Source organism: Mus caroli, chromosome 3, assembly GCF_900094665.2.
Source record: "Mus caroli chromosome 3, CAROLI_EIJ_v1.1, whole genome shotgun sequence".
NCBI lineage: Eukaryota > Metazoa > Chordata > Mammalia > Rodentia > Muridae > Mus > Mus caroli.
In genome coordinates, this window is record NC_034572.1 from 69,550,816 (window position 1) to 69,572,428 (window position 21,613).

Consider the following 21,613-nt stretch of genomic DNA (forward strand, 5'->3'; position numbering starts at 1 on the left):
GGGAGGAAGGAAGGAAGGAAGGAAGGAAGGAAGGAAGGAAGGAAGGAAGGAAGGAAGGAAGGAAGGAAAATAAATGTTCAACAGCTTTAGTCATAAGGGAAATGCTATTCACAATGACCCCAAGATTTCATCTTCCTTCCTTTACAATGGTTAAGATAAAAAAAAAATCTCAACTGATAGCATGTTGTGGCAAGGATGTGGACCAAAGGGAACACAATGTAATTTCTACATGATACAATCACTTAATAAAAATTCAAATGACGATGAGCTAAATCTAAAAATCACTAATTCTACCTAAAGAAGCTGTTAACGCAGTGCCCAGAGGAATTCAGTTTTTGTTTGATTCATTTATTTTTAAAACTTTATTGCCACATTTTAAAGCAGTCATCATAGATTTTTCAGCCTGTTAATGATGCAGTCAATATTTCCCAGAGCTTGCTAGGCCATAGTGTAGCTGCGCCATTTATTTATTTATAACATTTAGAAAACAAAATAATGACCATAGATAATGGTATCATATGTATAAAACAGTGTGTTATATAGCAATTATAGACATATAAACTTCTGTTTCTTACACATTTGTCAAAAATTATTTCCTAATCAATTACGCAAAATGGTGACACTTGATGTTTCCAGACGAAACATCAGGAAGTTTTCAGATGAAACCAACACTTGATTTTTATATATATTTATTTTCAAAATGTGCATAAAACATATAATTGTATGCATCTTTCAGCACAATATGCCATCTCAATACATGGAGTTCATCATATTATGTTTAAATTAGATTAGACATACATGCTCTAGGAAATATTTTCCTGTTTAGTTAAAACAGTGTAAATTCTTTTAGCATTTTGAAATATATAATTCCTATGTTCTCAACAGAACCCCAGAATGTCTTGTTACTTTTAAATTTTAACTATTTACCTACTGATCAGCCATTTTCTCTTCTAGGTACTAAAGTCCCCTATCCACTAGTATCCTTCAGTTTATCTTCAGGATTGTAACATTAGTTTTGTGTCTTTGTTTGTTTATTCCTACATCAGATACATTTGTAGTCATTTATCTTTCTGCCTGATTTTGGACTATTTTATTAAACATAACATTAAATGTCATCTATTTTCAAACAAAGGATTTTTAGGGCTTAATAACAATCTATTATATGCTATACCTCATTTCCTTATTTATTCATTGTGATCTAAAATAAGCTTCTCACTTCTTGAATATTGAACTCTATGTTATCATTAATGCACATCTTAAGTGAACTTAGTTTAGTTGTCAATCTGTAGATCTTTACTGAGAACTCCTGTTGTATCAGGTTTTGTGGTAATTATGCCTTGAATTAAAAAAAAAGGGGGGGGGCAATATATAAGCTACAAATCACATGCCTGTGTGTAAGTGTGGCAGTTGCTCTTATAGATATGTGTATAATGAGGTATGCTGAATAATATAACCCTGATGAATTTCCCCTGAGTGAATATCTTTCCCAAAACAGGAAAATATGCCAACCTGAAGATATGCATGAGTAAGAGGCAGGAACAATTGGCAACAGGCCATACAAACAGTATTCTACTTAAGTCTCTGCGCACAGCAAATGGGATTCAGGCATTATGGGCAACACAAGTCAGTGGCTGGAAACAGGCTAGGTTTCCACAGGAAGTGTGCCTGCCCCTGACCATCTTTAAATGTTAGGCTTAAAACCTTGAGGATTTCAATGTAAAACAAGTTTTATAGGATGAAAAACATGATCTTTATGCTAGAAACACAGGGAAATTATAAGACCATGTTCAAAAATCCTTATATCTACAGTGTAGTTTTCATTATAGTTAATTCGTTAATCTGTAACATTGGATGCACTTATTAAGTGATATAATTTTACTAAATGTAACATTTTAAAATAATTTAAAATGTGAATATATAGAACAGATATTTTATATATTTTCTCTAACTGATAAAATAAATATTCTTGCATGTATTTTAATCTTTTCACAATAAACCCATACACAATAAAATTAATCCCAGCATTTGGGATGCACATGTAGGATGACTGTTGCAATTTGAAGGCAAGTCTGGTCTACGTTATGAGTCCAGGCTAGTCAATGCTATATAGTAAGCCTATATGTTAAAAATTACATAAACTTTAAGATTCCTAAAAATATAATCAAGAAATAAGTATTATGAAATATTTAAAATTATTTTAATTTTCGTCCTACATCTGAGAGTGTGATTGCTTGGTAAGGAACTTGTGTGACATGTGTCAACTCCTGGGTGCCATCACTGATGCTAGGGAAAAGAGAAGGTTAATCATATGCAGTTTTGCTCCTTATTAGCATTTTTATGCAGAACAAATTTCTCTGTGAACTACAGTCAGGTTTAAAAATAGGAATACATGTAATTATGTCTACAAATAGATTTATAATCTGGGGGAAATGAATCTGTTGCATCAGAATATTTGTTTCAGTCAGTGGAAGGCTCACAAATTACTCAGTTTGCCTTCCACACCAGCCACTTAGCTGTACAATATGTGAGGATGGAAGAATCCCATCTTAATGAGGGCCCCCATCTTCCTCTAGCACTGCATGCCACAGGAGGTAATTACTATAATTACTATAATAGTAGCTAAATGATATTACATGGGCTAAAAACATGCAGATGAGTCAATAGACCAACACAGAACTCAACCCATACTTCCAATTCACCCACAATATATAAGAAGAGTGATATAGAGATATTCTGTGTCTGTAGAAGGGAAATATTATTCCACGTCTAAACTCACCAAAAGGAGAAACCTGTAAAACCACACTACTCAATGCCATACTAAGAAAGAAGAAGCTAGAGGGAAAGGAGGACAGTGGCTCTCACTCTATGTAATTCAAATTATTTAACTATTTTTCTTAAAAGTTTGGATCTCTTTTGTTTTATGGATTTATAAAGATGAGCTATAACTTACCTCAAATAAAATGTATCCATCAAGGTAAATTAAGCCTAACTAGAAGTCATTAAAATGTTGTAAATGACTAGAATTTTGTCACTAATCTATTTCATATCTAAGATCTCAGATCATAATGGTAAAACCACTGTAGACTTTTAAAATAGTATTACAGTGCTAATTTATCAGGTAAGTGAATAGCCCAAGATACGAGCTGAAGAAACACGGAAGTTCAAATCTAGGCTATATTTAAAAACTACTCTGATAAATAGCCAAGAGTCTGCCTTTCAAGACAGAAAATCATGGCACATAATTAAGGATCATTGTTTTACTGATCTCTTTATTTCTAAGAATGTGGTGACAGTTAGTTGGAAATTGGGAGTAAAACAAATAAAATTAGGTTACACAATGTGTTTGAAATTAGTAGGCTCTCTTTGTCAGATGGCAAGGGTACAGAAGACATTTGAAGGGAATGTCTGTATTTCTAGGTTGACTGACTATTTCTCTTGGGCAGTTTGACTATAATCAACTTTCTATTATTTTTAAAATATGGCAGTAGGAGGTATGTACATTATGTACTAACAGTTTTTTCACTCTTACTCTTTTTTTTTTTTTAAACTAGTGATCTTGCTAGGTTCACTTTGTAAAACAAGTTCATTGCTCTGTTATGATAAAAACTTCATTATGTTGAGAAGCAAAATTAAACTGAGCCATTTAATTCCAAATGCTCATGCTAGTTCTTAATCAAGTTGATTGGATGTGAAGCTCCAGCATCCACCTAAGTCACTTTTATTGACAACCAATATAATTGCTGCATCTCACTAGGTTTTGGTATTAGTTTTCAGCCTGACACATGTTACTAACTACTTTCTTCTGGTTATATGATATAAGTGGAGACGTTTGGCCTGGAGAGTTAGTCTCTGTCACTGCATCAAACACAAGCCTGTACTACACATGATATTTCTGACGCTAGGATTCTCAGTCCTAAAAGCCATTGCTGAACTCACAATTTTGATCTCCACCAAAAGTTAGGAGGACCAGAATGCTGTCTCATTTGCGGAATTATTTATAATGTCTACAATTTTCCCATATTTTATAGGTACTTTAATATTTAATGCTCTATTATTTATCAAATCAACTATATCATATCTAATTTACATTTTATAAGATTTTCATTTTGATACAGTTGAAGTCATTAAACACCTTTGATTTTCACCCATGCACTAAAAGAAGTTGCTAGAATTTTAATTCAGTCTTATAAAAATCCAGATGAGTAAATGAGTAATATTCTAATTTGTTCGGTAAAAATAGCCAATGACAGAGTTTCAGAAGCGTGTGCCATTGGGTTCTGAATGTGCCATGCTTATGATGCAGCAGAAACTATTCCATGCAACCAAATCGCTCCAAACAATTCTGGGAAGTGAAAACAAAGTTTATGTGAAATGTGTAGACTAGCGTAATTTCATGAAGTACAGTTCCCAGAGAAAATCCCATCTGAAAATAATAGGTGAGTTGCACTGATTACGTGAACAGTGCACACATGATTTTCTTTAATCCTCACAATGACTCTTTTTGATGGAAAACATTATTATATGCATTTGACTAAAGAGGTAATCAGGGCTTAGGAAAAGTGTTCCAAAACTACTCTAAGGGCACTGCGGAGTGTTACACCTGGGAATCACTAGACTCAGGGCTGACTGTGCTCCTCCCCTTTACAGCCCTGGCTTCTGACTGCACAATGCCCTCAGGATTTTTATTAGGTTAAAAGTAAGGATTTCTGCCCTGTAGTTTGTGTGCTTTTGCTATTTGAAAATCAAAATCCTACTCTAAGACAACATTCTGTTGTAGCCTCAATTCAAGTAAAAACAGCTTGTAAGTTGTAAGTGCAAATTTTCTGGCTGACATTGACATAAATTAAACCTCTCATAGAATGTGAAAAATTTATTTGATTCCATTTCTGGTATGGGTGGAATGCAATATTGCCTAGGTTATGAGCAATGATTCTACTCAGAAGACAGACAAAAACTTTTTTTTTCAGCTTCTCTTTGTATTTTAGGAAAAACAAGTGTGTTATCCTTGCAGGCTTTGTTACAGCTCAGTGGTAGAGCCCTTACCTAATGCAAGCAAATCATTGAGTTTTAATTCACAGCAAAGAAAGAAGAAAAATAAAATGTCCTTTGGTTTTAATTGTTTAATGCCCTACATTGAATATAATTTTCACTTATTGTATAAAGCAAAATTTAAAAAGACATTATTATAAGTTGATCCATATGAATTTAATATAAGTAAATACAAATGTAAATATATATTTTAATATAAATAAAAGTAATATAACATATAATAAAATAATACATAATAAAATAATATAAATAAAATCCTCAAAAATATGTGTTTTGCGTATGTCTGCACAATTAATGTCTGTATAGAGTTTCATCCAGAGATATGGTATGTGATTGGCCAATTGCTTGCATGAGTAGCTACATCTGTCCAGCAGCCTAATAGTTTTTACTTGAAAGTTCTTTACAGGAAAAGTATTTGATAAAAATTAGTTAGCTCAATTGTTTCTATTGGTTTACAAAGTGTGTGTATAAGTCTGAAATCCTTCGTTAGTGACAACTCTTAAAGAGGCATAATGAAGCATAGATGCCCCTTGTCTTTTTTCTCTGAAAGGATGTGCATAGTTTGTGACATAAACAAGCAGGGCAGACAGTGACTCATAATTGTCAGCAGTGAGTACAATTCTCCCAACTCTATTTTTTTAATTTTTGCCAGTAAAGAAAATCCTGCAGGCCAGGGAATCTTCTTGGTGTCAGAGCACATAAGTAAGACAAGGCACTAATGCTCAAACCAGTGTTATGTCCCCGACAACTGACAAGCAACAAGAACTCTCCTGCAACAACTTGAAAGCTTTACACTCAAATCTAATTACGATCTCAGACCCTGACCCCTTTGTTCCAACATCTTGACATTTATTCCCTGTCCACTACACTCTGGAGTAAACCATACTACTACTTAATTAATTGTACAAAATTAGTGTCTACATTACAGGAGATCTCACATGCCACATACGTGCTGCTATAGGCCATAATACGGATATATTTTTCATTCACAGTTATGTAAACTTCATAAAACAGTGATTACCAAGTCCATGTAGGTAGTTAGATACCTTCTTACACTGAGAGAACCTTGCCTGGGTTTTAATTAGTATCAGTGAACTTGCTTCTTCTGCTGCATATGGTAGTCTTTTTTATTTTATTTTTATTAATCATTTTATTTGTTTACATTTTAAGTGATATCCCCATTCCTGGTTACCCCTCCACAAACATCCCCATCCCTTCCCCGCTCACATCCTCCCCTTTGCCTCTATGAAGGTGCTCCTCCACCAACTCACCCACTCCAGCCTCACCCCTCTAGCATCCCCCTATGCTGGGCCATCAAGCCTTCCTCCCCTTCCATTGATGTCAGATAAGGCCATCCTCTGCAACATATGTATCTGGCGTCCTGGCTCCCTCCATGTATACTCTTTGGTTGGTGGTTTATTCCCCGGGAGCTCTAGGTGGTCCAGTTAGTTGATACTGTTCTTTCTATGGGGTTGCATTCCCCTTCAGCTCCTTCAGTCCCTCCCCTAGCTCTTCCATTGGGTTGCCAGGCCCAGGTGGTCTTCACATATTACAGCTTACACTCTCTTTTTCGGTTCTAATTGTTAACGCTATTTCAAACACAACTGTTTATTAAATAAAAGGCAACTGTTTCTCAAGCACAGTTTTAACTCATGAACAAAAGGAAAATGGATGCTAAACTGAATAGAGTGCTGTGCCTCTCACCTTCTGAAGCTTTTCTCAGAGTAATGGAAGAACACTGCACAAGGAAACTGTGTTTAAAATTTCACTAAGCAACCTGAAAACACAATATTGCAATCAAACCCGCTTTATTTGGAAGCACTGCTTTGTACTACATCAAGCACACAGCAGCGACTCAATTAATGATGTCCAAAAGTTCAATAATAGTGGTTGGTGTAAATCTAATGTGAAGATTTATAATCCAAGCTACTGAGGAGCCCGAGGCATAAAGATTGAAAATTCAACAACTCTCTCACTAAATAATTAAAATTCTTTTTACTTTCATTCTTAAAGGTTAATTTTATTTTATTGTTTTAAAATTCACTTTACATTTCAGTCATAGCACCTCTCCCTCCTCTCTTCCCAGTCAGACCCGTACAAATCTCTCCCTGCACTGTATCCTCCTCTTTGCCTCAGAGAAGAGGAATGCCTCCCCAAACCCCTTGGGGTTGGACATCTAGTCCCAAGAGAACTAGGCACATCCTCTTATACTGAGGCCCAAACAGGCTGTCCATGTTAGGGTAGGTGATCCAATGGGAGGGAAAGCAGACTAAGACAGCCCCTGGTCTACTTCTTAGGGGACCCAAATAAAAACTAATTTGCACACATTGCTACAAATGTGTAGGAGATCTAGTTCCAGCTGCTGCATGCTACCTGGTTGGTGGCCCAGGTTCTGCGTGCCCCTATAGTCCCAAGTTAGTTGACTCTGTGGGTCTTCTTGTGGAGTCATTAACCATGCAGACTTGCTCACTTCTATCCTCCAGTCTTCCACAAGACTCCTTATACTCTGCCTGATGTTTGGCTATGAGTCTCTTCATCTGTCTCCATATGCTACAAGATGAAGTCTCTCAGAAGACAGTTATGCTAGATTCTTGTCTGCAAGCATAGCTTAATATCATTAATAGTGTCAGGGGTTGGTTCTCTCACATGGGGTCGCGAGTTGGGGCAGTCATTGGATGGCTGTTCCTTCAGTCTCTGTTCCGTGCTACATATCCTGTAGACAAGACAAATTTTGAGTTGATAGTTTTGTGGTGGATTGATGTCCCCCACCCTCCTCTAGAAGTCCTTTCTGGTTATGAGATATGACCAGTTCGATCTCTCTATCCCTCCCTAGAAGGAATCTCAGCTAGGATCACCCCTGTATACCCCTATCCACTCCTGTCCCAGACCTCCAGCTGCTTCCTAGAGTGGCCACTCCCAGCTGATTTCCATTCTCTCTCCTAGTCCTCTCCTTCCCACTCTCCAATTGATTCTTTGTTCCCCTCCTCACCTTCTCTAGTACCCAGATCTCTCCATCTGCCTCTGATGACTGAGTCAGACTCGTGCATTCCCATTGGGACCTCCTTATTACCCAGTATCTATTTGTCTTTTGATTGTAGCTTGGTAGTCTTGCACTGTGTGGCTAATATACATTTATGAATGAGTACATACCATTCATATCTTTCTGGCTCTGGATTACCTCACTCAGGATGCCATTCTCAAGTTCCATCCATTTGCCTGCGAAAGTTCATTATGTCTTTGTTTTTAATAATTCAATTGTATTCCATTGTGTAGATGTACCATATTTTCTTTATCAAATCTTTAGTGGAGGGACATCGAGATTGTTCCTAGTGTTTCTGGCTATTACAAATAAAGCTGCTATGGACATAGTTGAGCCAGTGTCCTTGTGGTATAGAGGGGCATCTTTTGGCTATATGCCTAGGAGTAACATCGCTGGCCCTTGAGGTAGAACTATGCCCCATTTGCTGAGAAACCACCAAGTTCAATTCCAAAGTGGTTGTATAAGTTTACTCTCCTTGAAGCAATGGAAGAATGTTCACCTTGCTGCACATTTTCAAAACCATGTGCTATCAATTTAAGGTTTTATCTTAGACCTTCTGATGGAAGTAAGATAGTATCTCATGGTTGTTTTCATTTGCATTTCCCTGATGATTGAAGATGCTGAACATTTCTTTAAGTGTTTCTCAGACATTTGAGATATGTCTGCCATCTCCCCAGCCTCAGATCATAACGTGTAAGTTTTCTGTTGACTTTGAAAAATTGTCCTTTAGAGAAGGTAAAACAGCAAGAGTAGTTTTGAATATCGTAAATATAGAGGAAAAAGTTAAGTGTAGAAGGCATGTGCATCCTTGCACTTACAGATAAGCACTAGAGAAGACAATAATATTAAACACAGAGGGTCGTCTATTCAAAGCAAGAAATATATAATCTCCTTTCCACCTTGAAGGCCTGGAACAGTTGTGGATAATAGCACTGAGGCTTTTGTGCTGTCACTGCGGCCAGATTACACTGACTCTCTGCATGTTTGTATTAAGCAATTTATATTTCTATTCTCCCCCAGACCCTTATCATTAATCCTTTTCTTTTGAGCCTTTTTAAAGTTAATCTATAAAACCAATCTTTATGGAACATGGATTTCCTACTTTATGAAGAGTTTTGATGTAATCATATCTTAAGTTTTGTTGTGCACTTGGAATTGAGTTTATTATAACCAGGAAACTTTTCCCCAAATTATGCTGTGTGTAAATATGTGAAAAGTAAAAAACTTTGGTCAGACTCTAGAAATCTGAACCAATGTCAGAGTTGTGTTGAACTGAGCTACCTTCTTATCTCCTGTGAATCATTATTCTGTTGGCCTTGGTCGCTGCAGCGACCAATGTAGTTAGGAAAAGAAAGTAGCATTCTGGAAAGTTCTATATGGTTTGAGTAAAATATGATGACTATTTGGAATAAAGAAGCAGATAGATTCAGTTAGGTTGTTCATAGTTTGGTATTTAAGTTTGAGGAGGAAATGTATTATAAACCTTGCTGAAAGCACGAAACTGTGGGCAAGTATCCTAGGATAAGAGAGAGAAGCAAGAAGGACTCTGGAGGCAAGGGCATGTACTTCAGTTGGTAAAGACCTTGGCTTGTTAATGTGATGCCCTAGATGCAATCTTCAACAACAGATGCAGGCACATGGGTCATGCTTATACTGACAGAAGGTAGAGGTAGGAAGAATAGAAGTACAAAGCCATTTTGGCTACATAGAGAGTTCAAGGTTAACTTGGGTTATTTGAGATCTTATCTAAAAATAAATGAAAGTAATAAAAAAGAGAATAAAGGAAGGAGGGAATATAGGAAAGAAGGAAGAAGGGAAGAAAGACAGGAAGGGAAGACAGGAGGAAGGATGGAAGAAGGGAAGGAAGGATGGAAGAAAGGAAGGAAGGAAGGAAGGAAGGAAGGAAGGAAGGAAGGAAGGAAGGAAGGAAGGAAGGGGAAAGGAAAGGAAAGAAAAGGAAAGGGAAGGAAAGGAAAGGAAAGGAAAGGAAAGGAAAGGAAAGGAAAGGAAAGGAAAGGAAAGGAAAGGAAANAAAGGAAAGGAAAGGAAAGGAAAGGAAAGGAAAGGAAAGGAAAGGAAAGGAAAGGAAAGGAAAGGAAAGGAAAGGAAAGGAAAGGAGTGTATGGGAAGGCCAACAGACCTAGACAGGAACCTGTTGAGTGATGAAAACATGAAAGTATTTAATGCAAATATAATGCCTTTTCCAAGGGTAATGATGCAACATTTGCTGAAGGTAGGGATATGAAGATAGGAGCGAAGATGGTACATTAGGCATTTGAGACCAAATCATTGCATGAGTAATTAGTATAAAAATAAAATGATAAGTTCCCAAGATAAGTGGCTGTAATTTCCTCTTTGAGTTATTAAGGTCCAGAAAAGGAGGCACCAATAACAGCATTAAACCTCAAAATTAAACTTCTACCATAGCCTACATCATTCTTGCAGATCTTTAATGTTTTGGAGTAACATAATAGAGGTACATGAAGTATAGAATAATTTAATTTGAAATGTACTCAACCTGAATAAGTTGGCATTTTTGTCTTTTCCCATTAAATATTTAATACATGTGAATAACATTTCTCTATAATTGCTATCCACAAATACAAGTATTAATACATATAATCTGAAAAAGAGTTGTGTTTTTATTAAATGGGATCTAACAGCCTTTAATCAGAAATAATGACATAAAGCAAATAAATTAAATCCAAGGTGTCTGTGTGGAAGCTCCTAATGGTTTTGTAAAAATGATTGCAAGTGTGGCTAGGGGTGTCTTTTGGGAATGGCATACAAATAGAAAATCATTCCCAGCTGAGCAGTTTATTTTACTGTTGAATCTTTCTGAAGCAGACAAAAACTGTGGAAATTGCTTCTGGTCTTGCAGTTGTTTGGCTGACAGCTACGTGTCAGGTTATTCACACTTGCATTACTTCTTTCAGATTTAGTGGGGCGATTTTACACAAGAGCAACGCATTTGTAAACAATTTCCCTATATCCAGGGCCTTTCATCAGACATCACCTCAGGTCCAACATCCCTCCCAGCCCATTGTACCTCCATAAATATTTTATCTGGTGTTTATTTCTTAAAAACAAAAACCAAACCAAAGCAAAACAAAACAAAAGAAAAAAAAAAAAAACAGGGTCTTGTCAATGACATTCAGTATATTTCTAAAGAAAAGTTACTCAGGTGTCTCATGGGAACTGATGAGTGAAATTTCAAAATTACACTCTGTTCTAAAGAGGTTCTGCTTCCAGGTTTGCATGACTTTCTTGAACTGCCACAATACTCTCTATAGTCCCACTGCTAAAGAACCATTGTGCTGCAAGTTACTGAGCAAAGTTCATGTCCTAACCCAGAGGTGTGCATATCATTCAACAGTGATTACTTGAATTTCAGGTTATTTGCAGGATTTACTCTGAACAATGGTATGTTTAAAACAACAGGAAAGTAAATGTTTCCCCATGTTACAAGATGAGCTAATTTGAACTGATGGATTCCCTATGTCCTCCTAGGAGTTACTGATGTTACAAAATGAAAAGAGTAGACCAAAACAGCCTTATTACAAAGAGCTTACATATGTCCACTATATTCCAAATTGTAAGACAAACATGAAAACTACCTGTACTCGCTAGGCTATCCAAGCTATGTTATATTATTAGATATTAGATATCATCATGTGTGTCTACTGCCACTATTATACACACACACATACACACACACACATACACACACACACACACACACACACACACATATATATATATCATTGGTTTTGCTAAATCTTTTAAATGTGGACATTAAATGTAGTATCCACAGAACATTTCATGTGAATTAGAGAAGAAAGCAAGTGTGTTAAAACAGTTTTAAACCTGATAGTGTGCAAGAAGATACAGTGAAAGAAAGTAGACATTAGTTAGCAAATGTAAATATCTCCAGTGGTTATTCAATAGCTTGTTGTTCATGTGGGTACGGACATTCAGAACTGTAGTGTGATGAGGCAGTTTCTGGAATTGTTTTATGTTAGCTTGGTGTATACTTGGTGTATTTTGTGTGTGTGTGGGGGGGTAGTGGGTGGAAGGGTGTATCTTAACAGAGAGACCGGGTTCATCTCTGACTCTTGCCTTTCTTTGATTCCCTTATGGTCCCATATATGTGCCTTGTCTGGTCTTGATATGAGGTCTTCTGCCTTGTCATATCTTGATTCTTCCTGTTTTGCTGCCATCTCTTGGAGACCTGCTCTTTTCTGAAGTAAAAATAGAGTAGGAGTGGATCTAGAGAAAAGAGGAGGTGATGCTAGGATAGGGACAAAACTGTGGCTGGTATGTATTGTATGAAAGAAGGATATATTTTCAATTATTATAAAGGAAAGAAGAAGATAGGCAGAAACAGTACATTTTTGCAGGATTTTTTTTTCAATTGAAAACTCTTGACAGTAGGAGGTCTTGGGAGAAAATTAGATTTATTATGTTTTTCTTAAACTGTTGAGTTAATAAACAAGAGGTAAAAATGAAAAGGCATTGGATTTTACCAGGAAAATCAGTAACTGAGTATCCAAGTATTCCTTCCCCATTACCCCCACAAAGTTCAAGCCCACTTGAATTGGTCCAAAATTGAGTAAAGGCTCAGCTGAAGTTGGATTTCTGGCAGTTAGATAAAAGCCAGTATTCCTCAGAAATTGTAAAACAGATTCCAGCCTGCCAAAAGAAGTAAGTCATTTCCCTTGTCTTTGGCAGAAGTGACTCATTACTCTATTGGCATATACCTGTGGTGCTTTTCAGCTTATCAAAATCCATGCTAGTCATCAGGCTCCCTCATCCCCTAATTACGCAGACTGATCATTGTATTTCACAGGCTTCCCACATCCCAAATACCCCTTAATCATTCACTATATAATAGAAAGAATTTTCCCCCTGCCTTAGCTGTTCTCACTATTTTCTTTCTCGCTATTCTCTATAATTCTTGTTCGCTAGGATAGCCATGTCCAGTCTGCTTTTCTCTCTGCTCTGGACTCTTCTACATGCATCTGGGTATTTTCCCACTTTTCTCTACAAGAAAAACATTTTCCCTAAACATGGGATATCATCTCAGGGTGTTTGTTTGATTTCTTGTTTGTTTTTCCTGCTCCCTCACATAGTCTAGGGACCTGGAATCACATTATAGGAGTCTCATTTGTTATTTTTATGTAATGAACTTAATTTGCTCTGAATTCCATTGACTAGCCCTTTTTATTTGCACATTTAATAATTGATGTTTAGTGTCCTCAATAACCAAACATTAATTCTACTCAGGATGCTGCCTTCACTGTGTCATGATTTACGATATAAATTTGTTTTTCTGCTTCGTAAAATGCAGGATGAAGTCTGTCCCAAAGCAGAAGAAGATGAAGTGCAGAGATGTGTGTGGGCATCTGCTGTTAATGTCAAAGACAAGTTCATTTATGTCGCTCAGCCAACTTTGGACAGAATCTTGATTGTTGATGTGCAATCCCAAAAAGTTGTTCAGGTATGATGATGGGTATTTATGAAAATAAACCTTAAAAATACATATTTACTCATCTTAGAGTATCTAGCGCCTAACATATTTATGACATTTAATTCTCATTACAAACATGATTCATTACAAGAGTAATTTTCACCAGAAAAATTCAGTTATAAAATATTATTATGTGACCGTTAATAATAAAATAAGTCTGTAGGTCAATGATATAGAAGATACCCTTTACTAGACCCTACCATGATGATGGATTCACATTTCACAACATTTTTACTTTATGTCTCCAGTATGAACCATCATATTTTACCTCTTATTTCCAATACTACCTCCAAAACTATGCTGAGAGCCAATTTGCCAAAATTCAAACATAAAATAGCATACAGAAGGTATTGTATCTTTGGTATCTGTATCCAGAATTTGGACCTGGACAGTTAAGATCATTGACCTTAGTAGAGAAGAAAGAAAGAAGGAAAGAAAGAAAGAAAGAAAGAAAGAAAGAAAGAAAGAAAGAAAGAAAGAAAGAAAGAAAGAAAGCTTAGTCTAGCATTTTAAGATACATAGTACTCTTAAAAGGGAATAATAACTATATCCTCTTTAGAGTTACATTAAAACTAAAATAAGTTCATGAATGTATGACATTCAGAGCACATCATAATATAGGAAGAGACACATTATCTATAACCTATTTACTCTCAAAGTGCCTTAGAGACAGTAATGCCCAACTGCCCCTTATATCTTCTGTGTATAGATAAACTTTAAAGCCAATATTTTTATGAAATTCACACACACACACACCTTGTTTCTTATCTAAAAGAACAACAAAGCTTAGAAGCACTAAGATAAATAAATAATTCTGCTATTAACAACTTCACATGAATTCATCCGTCCATCCAACCATCCATCCATCCACTCATTTATTATCATGGATTAATTGCTACTGTAAAATATGTTAGCTATAAAAAAATGAATGGCATTGAATCTAATACAAAGTTTTGGTGCCTGTCAGAGTCTTAAGTGGTGAGCTGACACTGAGTCTAATGGTTCAGTTTCTGATGTGAAAATGAATAATAAAATTTTGAATAAAATTATGAACAGCTATTCAGCTAGAAAATTCTAAGGTTTCCAGGATTACACATTTATCATGGTGATCCAATTTAATTCTCCCTTATATACTGTGAGAACAAATAGCCTGAATGTTACAGTTCATTTGCATATGATTTGAAGGCTGTTGAATTTTGACAAGAGTAGTTTTATTTTGATTTACTCTGAGGTAGGTCAGTGTAAATCAGAGGCATTTGCTCTAAAATGATCAGGTCTCCTGGCCAGAATTTTAAAATTAGATGTATAATGTGAGACTAATCAAGTTGGTCTTTAAATTCAATTTTAAATAGAGACCGACCCTTACTGAATATATATTTCCTACTAGATATTCAAAAGTGGGGAAAGCTAGTATTACTTATTATTCATAGAGTTTTGCCTTCAGACAATGATGTCAAATTAAAAATTAATAGAAGTAATGGATAATAAAATGGCCAAATGCTATGTAATTACTACATAAATCATATTATTTTTAAGTCTGTGTTATAGCTATGAAATACTTGGAAATTATAAGATCTTATGCAATTTGAAATCAGAGAAAGGTACACTCTGATACAACTACGACTCTAGTGGGTTTTAGCCTCAAGTTTGACACTTAGGATAAAGAATATTATGTGACTCCAGTGGAAATCTCTTTATGATATTGAAGTAATTATATCTTCATTACTCAATCAGAATACATTTCACCTAAATAGATAATTGTATATATTTTTGTCACCATAACTATTGCCCGATTGTGGATATTATATGCATAGAAATGTATAATATGGATTATTTGATTTTGGCTCCTGGGTCTGCTAGTTTTTATGGCAGCAGAGTTTTATTTTCATGTAGACTATGTTTGCATTAGTATTTTGCTGAAAGAAATTTACTGGAGTTAATGATTCATAGTTCTGGAGTCTATATTTGTATATCCATCCATGCCATCCATGCAAAATCAAGCATCATGTCAAAACCTTCAATTAAGGCATTCTGTAGTCTTTTGTAAGCACAAATTTGCAGGGACATTGCCAGTGAACGTGGGTGTTCCTGATCACAATTTTGATTTTTTTTTTCACATAATGAAATTGTCTAGAATGATGATAGGACTTAAGTAAAAGGCCATGATGTGCCTAGTGGTAAACAATTTCTAGGCATGAATACAGTAGTATAGTAGTGCATGTGCTCAGGGGTAATAAATGATATATGTTAAGTAACTTATTTTCAAATACACACATACACACGTACACACACACACAATTGCTTTAACTTTGTAAAAAATAAATGGACAATTAAAACACATTCAAATTATATTACTATAAATATTGCCACTAGCTATATATTTGTGTTCTTTTTTAGTGTACATGGACATATTGAATTACATAGATATGTATAAAATTGTATATACATGATCATACATATAATCCAGTATATATATATCCAGTTATACCTATACAAAGATGGATGCAATATATAAGGTTTTATATATATAAAAAGCAACATTGTTTTAGTTTTTGGTATATGTATTTAATTTTAATAGTTAAATTTTGAAACATCATATTGTTTAACCATTTTAAAATAGCATGTGATAGGATTAGTGATTTATTTCTATGAAAACATATTTTAAATATTTTAACGAGCAGTAGTAATAGCACTGTTGGTGAAATTAGAAAGATAATTCCTTAGTGTTGTTCTTTCTCACAATTCTACATTAATTTACATTTTTAAAAAATTGAGGATAAATATTTTTGAATGTCACAACAATGTTTGTATAGCAATCACCTTTGAAATTGAAAACCGTAATGTATAACTTAAAATTTAATCAGATTAGAGTAAATGCTTAAGGAATGCTAAATAATATTTTATATAAAGGCAACCACATTTTAACCACATTTTTTGAAAAAGCAGTTCTGACTTAATAATAGTTCAGTACAATATTCAATATCAAGGCAAAGCCAGCTTGGAGAGGCAGGTGAATCATTGCATAGAGGAAGTAAGAGGAGGCGAGTTACAGCCTTCTGCAGAGATACACACAAGAGGCACAGGAAGCTGTATGTCTGAAAGATTGAGTAGGAGAAAATTAATCTTTTAGGTAGTATTTGGATCTATAGGAAAAACTAATAATGCAGCCTAGTTTGGTTTCTTTATCTGTTTTTGTTTTGCAGAAACATATATTTTCCCACAAAATAAACTGTAATTGAAATTGAAACTCTAATTGTTTATATTTGGAGTGAGAAAAATTAATTAAGCATTAAATTTCACACACATAGGAGCAAAGTAAAGAGTACACATGTAATATATTAAAATTGAACTCTCAAGAGAATATTCTTTCCGTTTGAGTTATATTGGCATTTAATGATGGATAGAAAGTAGCAAAAAAGGCTCAGATATGCTGGTAGGCTCGGAATGCTGGTAGGTAGGTTTACTGGGTTAAGGTTGCTGACAACCCTAAGTCTAGTCACCAGAACATACATGGTGGAAGGATGACAGAGTGTGCTCTGATATCCGCATATGAGCCACATCACGTATGTATCCATACACACAACACAACACACACATTAAATAAAAGAAGTATTAAATAAATGCTATTGTCAGGCATTGGAAAGTATAACACTTTTAGAAACACTGAGCTTAAGACAATCAAAATGGATGACGGCACTGAAGTGAAAAAAAAATTACCAAAAAACAAAACACATGAAAAACGAAATCAAAACAAAAAATGATATATAAATATAACCCAAGATTCCTGAGAGGCATCACACTTCTGACAGATACAGTGACTGAAAATTTCAAAATCAAAAGCAGTAGGAATGAAATGTTAGGATATGTAGAGAAATAATAAATGGGTCAACATTTTTTAATTTTTTATTTTATATATTTTATTATTATTATTATTATTGTTGTTGTTGTTGTTGTTGTTGTTGTTGTTGTTGTTGTTTTACGAGACAGGGTTTCTCTGTGTAGCCCTGGCTGTCCTGGAACTCACTCTGTAGACCAGGCTGGCCTCAAACTCAAAGATCTGCATGCCTCTGCCTCCAGAGTGTTGGGATTAAAGGCATGCACCACCACTCCTGGCTAATGGGTCAACATTTTTATAGTCAATGAATACCACCCATACAAATTCCCAGGGGTTCATTAGTCTCGTAGAAAAAATTCAAAGTGGCTAACAACATGATGTCTTATACACTTGCAATTCTGTATAGTTGTTAGAAGTAGTAATAAAAATAACAAAGGCTTTTCAACTAGTTAGATAACAAGAATGAATCAAACTAAGATGAATGTAAGAAACCTATTAAAAGAAAGCAGAGCTCAGACCCCTGCTGGACAAGCATGAGGACAGGAACTGAATTTGAATATCCAGCATCCACATAAATAAGTTGCACATGGCCAGTGTTGAGAGATGAGGTGTGGAGAGAGGTACACTCCAGAAGCTCCTTACCCTGACAGGTCACTAAATGGCAACCTTTAAGTTTAGTAACAGCACTTCTCTGAGAGAATAAGACTAGGAGTGGTAGAGAAAACTGCTCAATGTTTTCCTTTGGCAATTGCATTCACGCACATAGGCACTTCCACAAATGTGTGTGATCTCACATATACAAATATACATACCCACACTAAAAACTTAAGTAATCTGTAAAATTATATAAAAGAGGATAAATGAGGGAAGGAATAATGGAAGAAGAAAGAATCAATCCACCATGAAATCCACAAAACAAAAGAAAACAAAATAAAATTGTCTTCTACATGCAAGAGAAAAATGTAAGGCCTTCTTAGATAAGCAAAAGTCCATAATAGACATTAATCCTGGTGTTAACTTTCAGAAACTCCACTGAGAATCCTGGTGAAATGAAGACACAGTCACTTGACAAAATGAATAAAGAAATTTTTCAATATAGGTAAATTCATGGGCATTAAGAAGAGCTAGTGATTATATCCTTTCAAAGTTTAGTTTTCTATGTGATTTGAAAGTAATATAAATGAAAGGGCTATGAATATAAAAGCCAACTACTTTAAAGCTTGTAGTTCAGCATCTCTTTCTAAATGTACTCAATGCTTTTATTTCATTTGAGAGAATAAGAGGGATTAAAATACTTAATTAATGACTCACAACCATAAAGAAATTGAACACAAAAAGTTGTAAAGAACAAAAGAGAAACAAACGAATAATGTATACCAAGAAATGTCAAAAAATTGAAACTAAAATTCAGCCTTTTAAAGATTTGCAGCATTCAAACATTTTTACATAGATGGACAAAGGAGAGTGAGGAAATCTCAACTTACTAAGATTATCCAATACTGAATCATTTAAAGATTTAAAACAGTTTGACTGTCTTAGAACTAATTGATAGAACACTAAAATAAGGGATTAAAAGATCCGTACAAGCAAAATTATAACATATTACTAGAAGCAATTAAAGAAACGAATGAAGACATAGTTAATGACCATGATTTAGAAGATCTCATATTGTTTAGATGTCAGTCCCAACCAAAATGATCTATGGACTCAAAGCAAAATCTAAATGGAAATAGGTAAGAGAAATGAAAAATCCCATCCTACCATTGTATGGCACTCCACAGAGCCAAATCAGTATTGATAAAGATAAATGAAACCAGAATACATATTATATAGTTTTATTCATCTTCTCTCTAATATGTACCACTATTTTATTTTTTATAAACTTTATACAAAGTAACAATTACTAAAATAATACTCAGAAAGACACATATAGATTAACAAATTAGAATAAAAATTCAACTGTCCATATATATATATACTCTCAAATTATTTTTGAGAATTTATATAAGCACTTTTAAATGAAAATACTTTAAGCTTTTACTAAAAGTAGATATGCATACTTGAAAGAATAAAGTTGTAAGGCAGTTTACAGGCAACAAGTATCTCAAAATGATAGATAAATATACGTGTAAAATATATACTAGAGGAAATCAAGCATCAAATTATAAGATACTAGATTTGCTCATGCCATCTTGGATATGACTCTAAAACTGTGGGTAATCAAAAGATAATAGAGAAATTGGACAGCATAAGCTTATTTAAATTTTTTACAGCAAATCATAGAAAGTAAACATATAATTTCAATTAGGAATTAGTGTCTTGAACATACAGAAAATTTCTAAACAGAAAAATTGTCAACTAGGATTTAACAAGTGCAAGAACTTGAACATATACTTTTTTTTATGGTCATAGCAGCTTTATTCATAATAACCAGAAACTGGAAACAACCTAGAGGTCCTTCAACTGAAGAACAGATAAAGAAAATCTGGTACACTTACACAAGGGAACATATAATCTTAAATGCTTCAGAAGTACCTGAAAAAAAAATGCTTGAGGTTTAATTAACCAATCTTTCTTAGAAAGAAAAAACAAAGTAACTTGAAAAGAAGTGAGAGTAAATAGACTAAAAAAAACCAAGAAGGATCAGTAAACACAAAACGATCCCTTTAAACATACTATTGAAAGCTAAACATAGATGGTACTAAAACAAAGCATATAACAATTTAGGAAGAAAGAAGAACTATTGGAATCACTGTGCCAGGAGGAATGATAATAATAAAGCTGACTGTCTTTATGTAGAAAATTTGAAAACTTAGCATGAAATAGAGTAAAATTTGAATTGAACATATACTTTCTTACAGAATATATATAAGCAGCCATTCAGCACAGAAAGCACTGCTTTGTCATATGAAGCATTAAGAAAATAAAAATGAAATCGACAATGAGATTTAATTTACACTTATCATTAAATCAAACAAAGTATGTTGACAAGAATGTATTGAAACTTGTATTTTTGTACCACCTAAATGGGGATGAAGACAGCAGAGCTACCAGGGAATGAAGTGCCATGGCTTATCACAATTTAAATCACACAATGCTGTAAACCAGCATTGCCATGACTGCTGACTGTACAAACCCACCTAGTGCCAAAAGTGAGATGAGGACTTGACACTGATGCCCTTCAGTGGATGAATGTGGAATATTGTATAATGGAGTTTTAGTCGCTCATTAAAAAGTAATATTCTCTCTCTGCCTAGCAAGTCTAGAAGTATAAGAACTTGACACTCACCCAACGTCTATATAGATTTGTGGAATCCTGACTCCAATCTCCTTGTTTGTGTAACAGAGTTAACAGTTAACCACTAAGCCACTGCCTGCCTTGACCATTTTTACTATGTTTATTACACTCTTTCTGATATATATGAAGGCCTATTGTCTCCAAATAACATTAAGTTTATCTGCCTCTCCTGACCCCGTCTTGTTCTTTAGTTCTAGAGATGGAACTCTGGGCCTTCAGTTTGTTAAGCAAGTCCTCCAATATCCCATTAAGCTAAAGCCTAACCCTCCCACTTTAGAGAGATGCTACTAAAGTGCTTTTATCTCTTTATTTTAAAAAAATAATAAAGTTAGGTAATTTTCAAGTTATTTAAGTGCTCTATTTTCCCTCTACATATAATTTTAACTCAGTCATATCTTCAGATAATGAGTTTTCTAACTCGATTATCAACTGCGTGAAATAATATATCCTTATATTTGCCCACAATTATCTGTGTATGAACTTCAGTGTTAGAACATGCATGCTTAAAAGCAAACTGTGCATATCCTGGTGACTTCATTACTGTACCCAGAGTAACTTTTATCATATTAAATACTCTCGTGATTTTTCTATAGATTTAAATCTAGAACTCTGCAGATGATGGGGTAATCCTTGTAAGTCAAATTTTAAGAAAATATGTCTATCCATTAAAATCTAAATAAAATATATATTATTTCTACTTTAAACTTAATCCAAAGACAGAATATGGAAAGTTTATTGTGAATTGTAAAGAATAAAGAGCCGGGAGTGGTGGCACACGCCTTTAATCCCAGCACTTGGGAGGCAGAGGCAGGTGGATTTCTGAGTTCGAGGCCAGCCTGGTCTACAAAGTGAGTTCCAGGA

The 21,613-nt window shown here is 34.7% G+C and overlaps 1 protein-coding gene across 4 annotated transcripts in view; it reads left to right on the plus strand.

The window, feature by feature from the left end:
* Positions 1 to 21,613, plus strand: part of Fstl5 (follistatin like 5) — a 591,337-nt gene that overhangs the window by 515,728 nt on the left and 53,996 nt on the right. For all 4 annotated transcript variants that reach the window (XM_021158305.1, XM_029475620.1, XM_029475621.1 and 1 more), the window contains one exon: positions 13,440 to 13,589. In XM_021158305.1, coding sequence (XP_021013964.1) covers positions 13,440 to 13,589 — 150 coding nt within the window. The remainder of the gene's footprint in view (positions 1 to 13,439; positions 13,590 to 21,613) is intronic.